At 42.0% G+C, this 14521-nt stretch overlaps 1 protein-coding gene and 1 long non-coding RNA gene across 2 annotated transcripts; one reads left to right on the top strand and one right to left on the bottom strand.

The window, feature by feature from the left end:
• Nucleotides 1-8772: 8772 nt before the first annotated feature.
• LOC136355913 (uncharacterized) lies at nt 8773-9727 on the bottom strand. The gene is made up of 2 exons (XR_010740492.1): nt 9564-9727; nt 8773-9164 (listed from the first exon to the last, which is right to left on the bottom strand). It is a non-coding gene; the product is annotated as an uncharacterized lncRNA (long non-coding RNA).
• LOC4324910 (uncharacterized) lies at nt 9004-13748 on the top strand. Its single transcript, XM_015790109.3, has 6 exons — nt 9004-9185; nt 11104-11184; nt 11269-11661; nt 11929-12043; nt 12844-12981; nt 13364-13748. The coding sequence occupies exons 1-5, from the start codon at nt 9108-9110 to the stop codon at nt 12972-12974; spliced, it is 798 nt and encodes a 265-aa protein (XP_015645595.1). The 5' UTR covers nt 9004-9107; the 3' UTR covers nt 12975-12981; nt 13364-13748.
• Nucleotides 13749-14521: the final 773 nt, after the last annotated feature.

Here is a 14521-nt window from a genome sequence, read left to right as displayed (position 1 = left end):
AAATATTGAAAGAAGAGTCTTGAGTCTATATATGAATTTATAACATTGAATATATTTTGATAATATATTTGCTTTGTTTTGAAAATATAACTATATTTTTCTATAAACATAGTTAAACTTAAACAAAATCAGATTATATATTTTTCCTTGGATGAATAGCTAATTTAGTCCTTCAAGTTTCATCGAAGGCTCAATTTGATACTTCAGGTTTCATTTTATCCACATAGATCCTTTAAGTATTTATTTTGGTTTAAAATCATTCTTGGGCTCACTTATATGCCATATGGCTATTTCTAGTTAACAATTATGTTAAAAAAATGTTCCTTTTGGCCTTAATTTGTATGCAACTATACATTAGAAAAGATAAACCAAAATGAATAACAACATTAGATACATACTTTCGATTATTTCAATATGTGCACATGAAACTTAAGCCTAATGGCTACCGTATACACTTGCAAGTACATAATTTATTTTTGTTTTGCATAAATTACTATGTATTACCTACCAAAAGAATTCATTGCAAGTATTTTTTTCCTCTTATATATATGTGAATGAGGAGGTATAAATGTCATTTATCAAAAGTTGTTGGTAATGTTTAGCCATATGACTTTTAAATGGTTCAAAGATAAGTTTGTATTAAAATAAAAACTTGAAGAAGTAATATGTACAAATTAGAACATTAAGTAATAAACTAAACCCACTCTGGCTATTCACCCTTTTTCCTATTTGTATAGTCATGTCCTGTTTAGATCACTGGCAAAATTTTACTATCATGTCACATCGAATATTTGGACAAATGCATGGAGTATTAAATAGACGAAAAATAATTAATTATACAGATTGCGTGTGAAATACGAGACGAATCTTTTAAGCTAATTGCGCTATGATTTGATAATGTGGTGCTATAGTAAACATTTGCTAATGACGAGGCTTAATTAATTTGTCTCGCGGTTTATAGGCATATTCTGCAATTTGTTTTGTTATTAGACTACGTTCAATACTTTAAATACATGCCTGTTATCTACTCCCTCCGTCCAAAAAAGGCAAACTCTGGGTTTTCGTGTCCAACTTTGACTGTCCGTCTTATATGAAATTTTTTTATAATTCGTATCTTCATTGTTGTTAGATGATAAAACATGATTAATATTTTATGCTTGATTTGTCTTTTTAACTTTTTTATAATTTTTTTAAATAAGACGAACGGTTAAACGTTGGACACGAAAACTAGGGTTTATCTTTTTTTAAGGAGGGTGTATGTCACGCGCTAAAACTTTACATCCCTTTATCAGCTTCACATTTGTCAAACAGTGCTAGAGCCGTAGAGATTCGACGATGATATCTCACGCTGGAAGGAGTAGCTGCCTAGCTGACCGTGCCAGAGCAGAGTCTGTTCTCCGCTCCTCTGTTCCGACGATCTTTTGCCCAACCCGCCACTCCACTCCGTCAGGCGTCAGGCGCATTGACACACACCTTTGTGTGGTCTTGTCAATCACATGCTGCATGCGCCGGTGCATGCACAGAGCCGGCCTTAATAATCGCCCTCCTTCCACTACACCGCTCGAGATTCGTATCCCACCCGATCAGTGATCGCCCCGTCCGAGATCCTGCCCTCTCCCGTGCAAGTGCAATGGATCTCGACCCGAACAACATCACCGGCCGTCCGTACTTCGTCGACGTGCTTCAGTCCATCGGCCACCCCATTCCCGCGACCGCGGTCCCCGACATCACCCTGCCGGTGCCGCCGGGGGAACGTCGCACCACCCGCCCGGAGTCCGAGACCGTCTACCTCAACTTCACGCCCTCCCCGGAGATGCTCTACTTCTCCAGGCGCTTCGCCTACGCCTACATCACCCGCACCACCGCCCCCGCCGACGCCGACGACGCGGCCTCCACCATCCGCGACGCCATCCACGCCGTGCTCCCTGGCCTGCAGCTCGACCTCCTCCCGCCCAGCTACGGCGCCCACAAGACGGTCCGCTTCCTCACCCCCGACGACCGGGAGGCCGCCATGGAGAAGCAGCCGTTCGCGCTGGGCGGCGGCGGCGAGGTGAAGCTCGTGCGCGAGGGGGAGACCAGCAACGTGGAGCGCGTCAGCCTGGAATGCGTCGTCCACGCCGCGCTGCTCGACTACCCCAAGGAGCAGCGGAACGAGGGCGACATCGGCCGCAACTGCGGCAGCTTCGGCCTCCTGATGGAGGTCGACCCGGCCTGCTACGCGGCGCCCGACATGTCCCCGGTCCGCATCGTCGTCAACAACAAGAGCCCTAGCGAGATCCCGCGGGAGATCCGGATCAGGTATGCTAATGATAGGATCCCGCCCTACATCGTCTCTCGCCACGTCGTGCCGGTCCAGATCCTCGGCATCTGGGTTTGGGACGAGTCCCAGTCCCAGTACGTCGACGCCAACGGCGCGAAGTACGTGGCGATGTACAACCATGCTCCTTAATTCTGTTGCAGCCTTAATTCGGTTGCAGAGGCCTCGGCTGCATGAGATGCATGGCAGCAACAGCAAGTGGTGTAAGGTCGAGTGTTTAGTTCCGTAGTTGTCTGTCTTAAGCTAATCCTCCCTGTTAGTTCGCCTTAACGAGCTAGTGATGTTATTAGTTGTCCTAATGTCAGCTGGTTCAAGGAGTAGTCAGTACTGTGTGCTGTAGCTTATTGTGTGTTGTCGTGTTTGTGGAATCGGTGATGCTTATAAGTGTAGCTTGTTTGGGAATTAAGATGTGGTGGAAGCTACCTTTGTAATCATCTTTCTAATATGAAATGAAATGGAGGTGTGCCAGTATGAAAATCTGTTCCCTTCTAAACAAAAATTCCTTGTTCCAAACTGTACAGCGCTGCATGATTTCTGAGGGACAATATGAAATGGAGGAGCAAGAGCACATGAGTGCTTGTTACAACAGGAGCCATTGAACGGACGATCGTCAAATGAGTTAAACAGTGGACTGTTTGACACCTCGACCTTTATCCTGAAAATTATCACCTGATCGACCTCTTCAACCCCGTTCCGTTTTACCATTGATCATTATAGGCCTGTTTTGCTGAACGTTGCAAGGATTAATGCTGGGATTTCCCAGTCAGCAGGACTCGCAGAACCGTGCTGCTGCACAAGATTTTCTGCAGCGCAAAGGTCGTAATGCTGGTTTTCTGTGCCGATGAGATTCCTCTTGGTTATGATTTTCAGAGAAAAGAAATGTTTTCTTCAAGGCATGTTTTGTCAAGTTGCAGTTGTGTGCTACTACTACCATCCAAAATTAATTTCACTGGGACTGGACGTAGACTAATGACAAAACTAATTCCATAACACTCGACTAATTTGAGAGACCAATCTATTAAATCTAATTAATACATGATTAGCCTTTGTAATACTACATAAACATATACTAATTATAAATTAATTCTACATAAAAAATTTGGCTCACAAATTGACTCTCATTTATACAATTACTTCTATTATTAGTATACATTTACATTTAATACTTCTAGTTACTACTAGTTAGTGTCAAACAACCTATGTGATGATCCAACCACCACCAATCGAACAACCTTGCCGGTCTGATAGTCAGGTTAAGATTTGTCTTTGATTAATGAAAGCAAAGACATTGAACTTTGCTACTACATCCTGTCATACACTACAAGATAATTGAGCTATTGCCACCAATTTATTGCAACAAAAAATAATTCGGGGCAATATATTGTACTATCGCAATGATAATTTTTTTATGGCAAATAACTATATTTTGTTACAATGATTTATAATCATTGTTTTATTCAGTATTTTTTGTTGCAATAGGAAATGAGCTATCGTCACAAAAATATTATTATTGCAAAAAAAAACATGTTCTATCGCCACAAATTTAATTTTTGTGGCAATTTGCACAGTACATGGTACTTTCACTACTTTCTATTGCCATAATCAATAAATTCGTTGCAATAAAAAATTTATCATCTCATAATTTAGCTTATTCTTTTCATATGGACACGAATTAGGATAAATTTTATATGAAATTTATACCTCTCGATGAGATATACAACTTAAATTTTTCATTTAAAATCTTTTAAATACTCAAATTCATTATTCAAATATCAAATAAGCAGTCTCAAATGGAATTATATGCATTTTTAAATAAAATTAATGCGTAGGTGAGTTAGTCATGGAGAGCGCGCGTGAGGGAGAGATCTTGGGTTCGAATCCTAGCCATGACAAGATATCAAAAGAAAATAGTTAGGATGATAAATTAATATTGAAATATTTAATTTGGTACGTAGAACTAATGCCACACATGGAGTGGTGGCAATAGTTATTTATTGCAACGATGTGAAATGTTGCAATATATATTTTTTGCCACATGCATTTTATGGCAATAATAAAATTTATTACAAGTAAATAAAAATCGTTGCAATAACCTATTACCACGCTATTTATTACCACGGCTAGCAACGATTTTAAGATTGTGGCAACATGTATATATTGCAACAATTTTAGTATTGATGCTATGATTTTTTTCGTGGCAATAAATTATTTTTCTAGTAGTGATATTAAGTTCATTTTCTTTTTGCCTTTTCTCATTTATCTCAAAATAAATTTTTTTAAGTAATTATTGCATTGGATTACGGGAACATACGAATAATTATATTGGGATTATATAAAATAAAAAATAATTACATTAGGATTTGATAAAGTATATGTATTCTATTTTTTTATTTTGTAATGAAATGTGTGAGATGTGTGAAAAATAAACCTATTATGGGACGAAAGCAGTACTCTATAATCGACAGCTTCAGTTGTCGAACGCAACCTATTCATCAGTTCCCAACTCGATCTCATTCGTTTTCGCGCGCACGCTTCTCAAACTTCTAAATTGTGTGTTTTTTGAAAAAATTTTATACGAAAGTTACTTTAAAAAATTATATTAATATACTTTTTAATAAAAAATAGCTAATACTAAATTAATCACGTGCTAATTAATCACTTCGTTTTACGTGTTTGGAGGGTAGTGAAAGCTGGGAACTCTTCCTCCAAACACGTAGAAGTGGTTCATTAGCACGTGATTAATTAAAGATTACTTATTTTTTTTAAAAAAATAGATTAATATGATTATTAAAACAATTTTCGTATAGAATTTTTTAAAAACTACAAAACGGTGAGTTTTTTCAAAAAGTTTCTATACGAGATAAAAAATTATATTGATCTATTTTTGAAAAATTAGCTAATACTTAATTAATCACGCGCTAATGGATCGCTGCATTTTAAGTGCAGAGGAGATGGTTTCCCAACCCCATTCGGGTGGGTTTGCTGAAGCTCGTTCCCAGCCAGCACAGGGCGCATGTTAAACAAAGAAATCCGTTAGCACGTGATTAATTAAGTATTAGATAATTTTTTAAAAAAAATGGAAAATATGATTTTATTAAGCAACTTTCGTATAAATTTTTTTTAAAAAAAGGTATTTTAGAAAACGTGCGCACGGAAAATGAGACGAATAGAGTGAGAACCAGCCCTCCCGAACACACCCTCAATTTTTTATTAGAATTTTTTTGGTGATATTGTTTAGCTGTTGTGCACGATGTGTTTACGTGATTATGTGAATACTCGTGTGCACGAGAACATACAACATAGGATAGCTTCCCTCTCAAACAACACCTCTTCATGCTTGCGTTAATTTGCAAGCAATTATTATTTGCTTAATAGTTGTGGCATTATTTAGTTCTATGCATATGCTCCTTAAATCACGGATGAGACGATGATGCATGGATGAAGTTAATTTCACCTTCCGTGCTACCAAAAAAAAAAGAATCTAGACATAGGTAAAAAAAATCTAAATATTGTCTTTATTCGAATTTAACGATAAATCATGCAGTGCTGCTTTGAACGAAGCATTTTATTTACAAGCAAACATATTTTTATATCAGCACACCTCCCTTTCATTTCATACCGGAAAGATGATTATATATCTAAGGTACTCCCTCCGTCCCGTCCAATAATATAACCCATAATATAAGGGATTTTAAAAAAGATTTTTACAAATATAAAAAATGAAAAATTATGATTAAAGTAATTTGGATAATAAAGTAAGTCACAAAGAAAATAAATAATAATTCTAAAACTTTTTAAATAAGACGAATGATCAAACAGTCAAAGAAAAAAAAACTCAAAGGACGGAGGGAGTAGCTTCCACCCCATTTAATCCCCAGAATAGCTACACTAAAATATACTCCAATTTGACAACAGGACGGCACACAATAAGTTGCAACAGACACTTTACTGCTTGTACCAGTGACACTGAGGCAAATATAACACATACTACAACTAGTCGCTAACGCTAAGGCGAACTAACATAAGTGGATTAGGCTAATCTGACACGGATTAGCTAATTAAGACGGCTATGATCCATGCCGACCAAAGGAGCATCAAGCTAGGCGGCGCCGGCGGGCGTGTAGATCGGCACGTACTCCCCGTTGGCGTCGAACGACAGGGACTTGTCCCAAACCTTGAGGATCTGGACCGGCACGACGTGCCAAAACCTAAAATCGGAAGCATACCTGATCCGGATTTCTCGCGGGATCTCCCGAGGGCTCCCGTTCTTGACGACGACGCGGACCGTGGACAGGTCAGGCGCCGCGTAGCAGGCCGGGTCGACCTCGAGCAGATGCCCGAAGCTGGCGCATCTGCGCTCGATGTCGCCGTGGTTCCGCTGATCCTTGGGGTAGTGGCGCAGCGCGACGTGGGCGACGGAGTCCAGCCGCACGCGGAAGCAGTTGCTGGTCTCACCCTCGCGCACGAGCTTGACCGATGCGCCGCCGCCGGCGGCGGCTGAGGCGGCGGCGTCGCCCACCAGCGCGAACGGCTGCTTCTCCATGGAGGCCTCGCGGTCGTCGGGCGAGGCGAAGCGCAACCGTCTTGTCGGCGCCGTGGCTGGGCGGCTGGAGACGGAACTGCAGGCCCGGGAGCACGGCGTGGATGGCGTCGCGGATGGTGGCGGCCGCACGGTCGTCGTCCGCGCGCGCCGCAGCGCCGTCGGCGCCGGCGGCGGGGGCGGTGATGTAGGCGTAGGCGAAGCACCGGGCGAAGTACTTCATCTCCGGGGGTGCCTCGGGCATGTACACGGTGCAGTGGTCCGGGCTGGTGGCGCGTGTGCGGGTGCGACCGCGCTCCGTCTCCGGGATGATGGCGACGGCGGCGGTCGCGGGGACGGGGCGCATGTCCTGCACGAAGCTGTCGACGAAGTCTGGGCGGCCGGAGATGTTGTTGTCCGCCTCCGGGTCCGGCTGGGAGGTAGGGCGAGCGCCGCCTAGCCGCAGCATGTTGCGCAGCGTCTACGCTTGTCGTCGCTAGAGTAATCTCCGAGACGGGTGAATGGGCGCACACACTGATTACACAGTGGCGGAGTAGTGGAGGAAGGAGGGCGCGTCTGTGGGAGGAGTTAAGGGCGACTGGATGCACCGGCGGGTCGGGCGGCGCATTGTGATTGTCACGACGACACGAAGGTCTGAATGACGATTGACAGAGAGTTGGCGTGGAGTGTTGGGCAAAAGATCGTCGGACTTTTTGGAGCACCTTGGGAGTTGAGAAGCTGGAGGAAGAGGTCGAAGGCTTTGGTTCTGCAGACTGCAGTGGGTACTTTGGGGGAAATTTAACTATTTGCCACTCCTGTGACATATGACAATTAACGATTTGCCACATCTGATTAATGACATGTGAATCTTTATGTGTCTATGATATGTGAGTCTAGTAACAAATCGTTAACCACTACTCATAACAGTGACAAATAGTTAAAAACCCCGTCCTTTGGTGCTGCCATGGAGTAAGTGCTGCCATGGAGTAATGACAGTTTGATTGACCGTCAGCTCGGCCACGCAAGCTAGATTGTTCAAATGTGGTGTTACAGTATATATATATATATAGATGAAACCCATATATATGAGTTTTAACTAGCGTAACCTTCACAATGTATATATAGTAAATAATATTAGGAGGAGAGAGGAAATAGAGACAAGTAACATATTTAATTCTCTATGGGCAGCCCATAAGCTTATGGGTAGTTTTTGTTATTTTTTTTACTATGGACTAGTTACACAATGTTACTAGGTAGCTCAATAGAATATTGTATTGTTTATGGACTAACTTTTTACTACACTGTGGATGCTCTCAATGTGGTGTAAAAGTATTCCATAAGCAATAGAATATTCCATTCAGCCATCTATAACTATTGTGCAACTAGTTCATATGGAAAAAATAACAAAAGATACCCATATGCATATGGACTACCCATATAGAATAAATTATATTATCTATCTCTACTCCTCTCTCTTCTCATATTGATACCTTGTATCTATATACATTGTGTAGATTGCTATAGGGAAAAACTATTTATGTGGGTCCCATCCATATGGATCACTTTGCCATATATATTAGTGATGCCCTTAGAGATAGAGTGGTTAAACAATACAAGCAAAAACTTAAAATCCCTTATATTATGGGACGGAGGGAGTACAAATGACGGATTAATTAGGCTTAATAAATTCGTCTCGTAGTTTTCTGGCGGAATCTGTGTAATTTGTTTTTGTTAGTAGACTACATTTAATACTTCAAATGTGTGTCTGTATATTTGATGAGACATACAGGGCCAAAATATTAGTCTCGTTCTTTTATTCAACAAAAGTTGGATGAAGATTAAAATTTTTGTGGCACGTTTTTTAAACCGCTAAACGGTGCGTTTCGTGAGAAAACTTTCTATATAAAGATTGCTCTAAAAATATCATATTAATATATTTTTCAAGTTTATAATAATTAAAACTTAATTAATCATACGTTAATATCAACTCATTTTACATAAAAAAAACTTAATCTTCGTATTCATCATTCGAGAGAAAAGAACACCAGCTGGGAGAACAATATTTCCATCATCCAAGCTCCTTCTGTCCGCCGCGTGGCGTACATCCAAGCGGTGAGGGTTCAATTGTCTCTCTACATCCAAACAACGCGGTGAGGGTTCCAAGCTTGTAAATGAAGACTCGGCTGGCAGTAAATGGAACTCCAATCCAACCACACGCCTGCGCTGTGCTTCTCTTCCCGGCGCTGTCCATTTCTACTACCAAGCTTGTAAATGAAGACTCGGCAACAAACGGAGCGGCAGGCTCGCCGGAGCAGGGTGAAATCCGATCTGCAGATCAAGCAACCCAAGGTTTGTTCCTTTTTTGTTTTTCAATCTTTCCGAGTACACATGAGTGGCTCGGGATTGTGCTGGGCACTGGACATGTAGCAGATGTGCATGAACCGCCCGAAGCGGCGGAGCCCTGGCCGCTAGCTGCTCTGCTGCTGCCGCGCTGGCTGGCTGCGGGGAGCGGAATGCGGTGGCGGTGCTGCCTTGCTCGGCGGCTGCCCCTGTGCTTGCCGCCGCCGCCGGCGGTGCGACGTGAGGGAGAGGGACCGAGGGGTGAGGCAGTGCGGCAGTCTTGGTGTTTGTTTGTCTTGCATGTTGGACTTAAATCTTAAATTCATGAACTTAGGTTATGCATGATCACCTAATTTTCTCTTATGCAGAATTTGGTGGTATACTGACCGGATGAAGAAGCCATTGATCGCCTTAGATGCGTCGGTGTAGTCGTCGTGAGGAGCCGATGATGGAAATCACCGTGCGGTGGCGGCGATGGGAATTCGCCCTTCGCTCCCCTTCAATACGCCTTAAGATCGGTAGTCTGAGGGATTTTGGGAAAGGCTTAGTGTACGTGAGTCGTCACTCGTACCCGGGTCAAGGTTCCCTTTTATATGCGTATTGAGGGGATCGGGGGCGATTCCTTCTCGAGGAAAACGGCGCTTCCGATCATAGCGCTAGAGAGAGAGACGTGCGAGAGAATGCGTGAGACTCGCTCCTCAACGTTAGGGATCGCGTGGGCTTTGGTGGGCTGAGCCCAACGCTCTCCTTTCTGGCTCGGTGGCCAGAAATCAATCTAACATTGCATACTGTAAGCAGGTTGCATTTGGTAAGATTGTGTTTGGTAGTATGTAGTCACCTCCATATTCTAGTAGAGGTCTTATGTTCTAATAGGGGTGAAGGAGGTGAGAATATTTCACTTTTGAGCAGTGAGCACTGTCCAAGCTTGCATAAGAGCCTACACTGCACAAGCCTGGACACAAGTCCTTATTGCATTAGTTGCACATAGTTCATATATGGCAAGCCAGCAAATTTCTAATTCAAGCTTTGTCCATCATGAAAACAAGCAAGTCAGCAAGTATGCTAATCACATCACTTCATTTTTGTAATTCATATAATATGGTGTATCGCAGCAACCTGAATACAAGTCCTAACACTACAGATGTACTAGCATATGTATCTTTGTCTCCCTGTAGGAGCATGGGGAAGAAACGGTTTAATTTGCTTTGTCATTAGCATACTTGCTTTGTCATTAAGGGCTTAAATTGGTTGAGTGGGCCTAGTGGGCTGGCCTGGGGAGGTGGGGAATTTGAAAGCAACTCGCTGCTATCTCTGTACCAGATTCAAAATTGGGCTAAATTAAAGGCTTACAAGTATAAAATTGTGTTTTTCTTTAGGCCATGGTGCCTATGTGTGCCCAAGTGGGGAAAAGAGCTGTGTATAAACTCTTTTCCTACCTTAATTGAAAGGAACAGCTCCTACCACTTCTTAATAATAAAATAACAGAGCCACTCATAATGCAAACACCAGTTGCGGGGTTTCAGTTTTGTGATTTTTTTTTTAAGGAATCGTTCTGTTAAATCTTGACAATGTAAAATCACAAGCAATCAATTTATACCTGGCAAACACTAAAACATATGGGCGGCGGTGCCGCAGGGGCTGCTCGAGAAGCAAACACTAAAACATATGGTCTGGTTCATGCACATCTGATACGGTTCTCACGAGAAGATTACGTGCTTGAGGTTCAAGTATTCTGCATGTACCCTGCCTTGAAGTGAGTTTCGTTTGCTACTACTAGTAGGGTTTTGTGTCATATCGAAATGTATGCTCTTGAACCATGGGGCGTGTTTGGAGGGAATCCCTAGATCCAGATTCTGCTGTATTTACGTAGATGCACAAAACTTATCACAAATTATATGCATTTAAGCCCCTATCTTTATGGCTGTAGCTGAAGCAACAGATTCAGCCAAGGAGTCCGAGCTCAGCCTGTTCTTCCAATCTCCCCTCTCAGCTGAGGAAGAACCGCGAGGTTTATTCCTTTTTTTTCAACTTAACATTTTGGCCATTGACCGTATACATTGCCTCTAATATTGACTCTGGTTTTGATATATAGAATATGGGAAAAGGCATACGTAGATGGACGAAAAAGGAAGAAGATTATCTGGTGCAATTAACTAAGGATCCTGAGATGGCTGAACTGTTTGACGGTGGGAATTATGAAGCTGTGGTGTCCGAATTGAAAGTCCACAACGAGCTGCAGAAGGACAAAGCTGCAGCCATGGACACCTACTTGGGCAGGCATGACAAGAAGAAGGATGATGAGATGGCACGCACGCGGGAGGTGACCGAGCGCATCATGGCATTGAGTAGAGAGTGCTGGGTCACAGAGGAGACCCCAAAGCTGTGGGTTGGTATGTTGAAGATGCTGAAGGATCGAGATGCAGTCAATGTCTTTGAGCTGTCCAATCCTGAAGGAAGAAAGTCCCTCCTTGAACACCTTGCACGGGTCGACAACTAGACCTTCTCATGCTTGCTTTACATGTTAATGTATCTGCCTTAATTGTGTCTCTTGGGTAATGTACGCTTAGGAAGCTATGGGGTGCTATGTCTGTTAGCATTGTCCTGCAAGTAATGTGGGCTACTATTGTGTTGCGAACTATGCCATGCATAATGTTGGCAATTAAATATAAGTTGTAGTAAGGCTGTCTTTCCAAATTCATTTCTTAATATGACGATGTGTGAAAGTTACCGTTGCTGTTTTAATTTATTACAGGAGGACGTGCGGCCTGAACCTGCGGATACAGGGGATGAAGATTTCGAGAAAGAGTTGGATAGAGTTATGATGGAGTACTTTATGGACGATTTTGCGGACACCGTGTTCCTGTACGGTACGTATCATATCGCTACCCACATTGACAAGTACTACAACCGCTCTGATTATAGAGATCTTAGCACAACAATGAGTGGTTTGGAATGGGTAGAGAAGAAGCTTGCAACCGCTCTGATTATAGAGATCTTAGCACAACAATGAGTGGTTTGGAATGGTTAGAAAAGAAGCTTGCAGACAGGAAGCGGTGTTACAACATGTTTAGAATGACCCCTGATATGTTCTATAGTCTTCATGATCTGTTGGTTGACAAATATGAGTTGAAGTCTAGCAATAAATCCAAAAGTATTGAGGCTTTAGGATTGTTTCTTTGGATGGCTGGGGCTCCACAGTCAGTTAGGCAAGCTGAGGACAGATTTGAGCGCTCACTAGGAACAGTGCACAACATGTTTCACAAAGTTCTGGCAAGCCTTTTGAAGCTAGTTGCTGACATAATTAAACCACGTGACCCGCAGTTCACAACTTTACATTCCAGACTGAGGAACCCTAGGTTCTATCCTTATTTCAACGACTGCATTGGGGCAATAGATGGAACCCACATTCCTGTTCAGGTTTCAAAAAGATCTTTTGGTTCAGCACATGTGTCGTAAGAGCATCACAACGCATAATGTGATGGCATGTTGTGACTTTGACATGATTTTTACATTCGTGCTTGCTGGATGGCCGGGTTCAGTACATGACATGAGTGTGTTTGAAGATGCAATGACTACATACTGCAATGTTTTCCCTCATCCACCTCCAGTTACATAGCTACATGTTTTATCGTTGCATTTTCTAACTTCGATTACTTGGCACTTACAGGTGTTTGCTGCTGCATGGAAGTACTATCTGGTGGACTCGGGGTACCCAAACCGGATTGGTTACCTGGCGCCCTACAAGGGGACCAAGTACCATCTTCAAGAGTTTCAAAACGCCGCAGAACCAGAATGTAAACAAGAGGTATTCAACTATGCACATTCCTCCCTTAGAAATGTCATTGAGCGATCATTAAATAGGGGTGAAAGTGTCTTCTTCCAACCATGATTTGAATTTTTGGGAGCCAACTAAATGCCCCAACAAAAGTTGGAAGTTTGAAACTTCACATCCCAATGATTGGGTGTAAAATTTCCAACCAAAGTTTGCATCTAAACACAGTCTATATAAGTTTGCAACTGCACTGAATGAAGAAAGAGTTCTGCTTCTGTTTAATCTTATGGGGACCTATGCAAAAAGGATACAATTCCTCAAGGACATTTTAGTAAGCAGTAAAAGGCTGTTTGGAAAATACAGTATTTATGGAGCCTATAATTTCCCTTGATATGACATTTTCTTATCTTTGTAGGCAAGCAGATTGGTGGAGACACCTTGGCGCGATTTGGCGGACACACCTCCAGGGGAGCAGTGATGTCTTCCTGCCGGTGCATCTTCCTGATGATGGTCTATGTTGTGATCTTTGTGATTGCCTGGTGGTGTATCACGTCTAGCCGTCTAGGATTCCCCTGAACTGATGTTGGCGTAGTTGGTAGTAGTGATTTTCCTTTTGTGATGCATGTTGGTTCGATGAACTTTGTCTGTAATGTTGGTCAAGTGCTGAACTTGAACTGATGTAGGTCTGTAGTAAACTTTAGTTATCCGTTTATCCTTGCCAGCAGTTATCCTTCCTAGTAATCCTTCCGATGTCCGTTGTTTATCTTTCTTGGTCAACCCACTTATCCTTCATGGTTATCCTTGTAACTTCCACACATTTATCCTTCTTGGTTGATCCTTGTTTGTTGTCGAGGTGTGCGGTGGTTTTGCAGAGAAATTAGGATGGGAAAGAAAGGATGCGAAAGAAAGAAATGAGGAGCAGGGATTATAAATACTAACAAGTGCGTGGTCTGCCGCGAGTCAATCTGAATCAAACCACATCGGGTGCGGAACCGTCAGGCTCTTCGGAAATGAGCAGTTCCCATGATTGCCTTCTACTCTCTCCGTATGATGCCGTTGACTTTTCGATAACGTTTGACCATTTGTTTAATTTAAAAATTTTGTACAAATATGAAAATATTTATGTCATGCTTAAAGAATATTTGATAACAAATCAAGTCATAATAAAATAAATGATAATTACATAAATTTTTTTAAATAAGACGAATGGTCAAACGTTTGACAAAAAAGTCAACGATGTCATACATTAAAATATGGAGGTAGTATAAGGGATTTCGAGTTTTTCTTGCAATATTTGATCACTCGTATTATTTAATTTTTTTGAAATTATTATTTATTTTATTTGTTACTTACTTTATTATCCACAGTAATTTAAGCACAACTTTTCGTTTTTTATATTTACAAAACAAATTTGAATAAGATGAGTGCTCAAACGTTAGAAGCAAAAACTAAAAATCCGTAGGACGGAGAGAGTAATCTCTTAACTGCTACTGTAGCTGTGTCTGGAATTATCCTTTTGAACACGGAGCCAAAAGACCCTGCTCCTAATCTCACGGTGAAGTTTCTAGTTATA

This window comes from Oryza sativa, chromosome 1 (assembly GCF_034140825.1).
Source record: "Oryza sativa Japonica Group chromosome 1, ASM3414082v1".
Taxonomy (NCBI): Eukaryota; Viridiplantae; Streptophyta; class Magnoliopsida; order Poales; family Poaceae; genus Oryza; species Oryza sativa.
This window is presented reverse-complemented; position numbering and strand designations above follow the sequence as displayed.

What these genes read in the sequence shown, in the direction of transcription:
- LOC4324910 (XM_015790109.3), top strand. Translation starts at nt 9,108, where the DNA reads ATGAAGACTCGGCAACAAACGGAGCGGCAGGCTCGCCGGAGCAGGGTG. An exon ending in TCCTTGAACACCTTGCACGG is followed by an intron (nt 11,662 to 11,928) that starts GTCGACAACTAG and finishes AATTTATTACAG; the next exon opens with GAGGACGTGCGGCCTGAACC. An exon ending in GGACACCGTGTTCCTGTACG is followed by an intron (nt 12,044 to 12,843) that starts GTACGTATCATA and finishes TGGCACTTACAG; the next exon opens with GTGTTTGCTGCTGCATGGAA.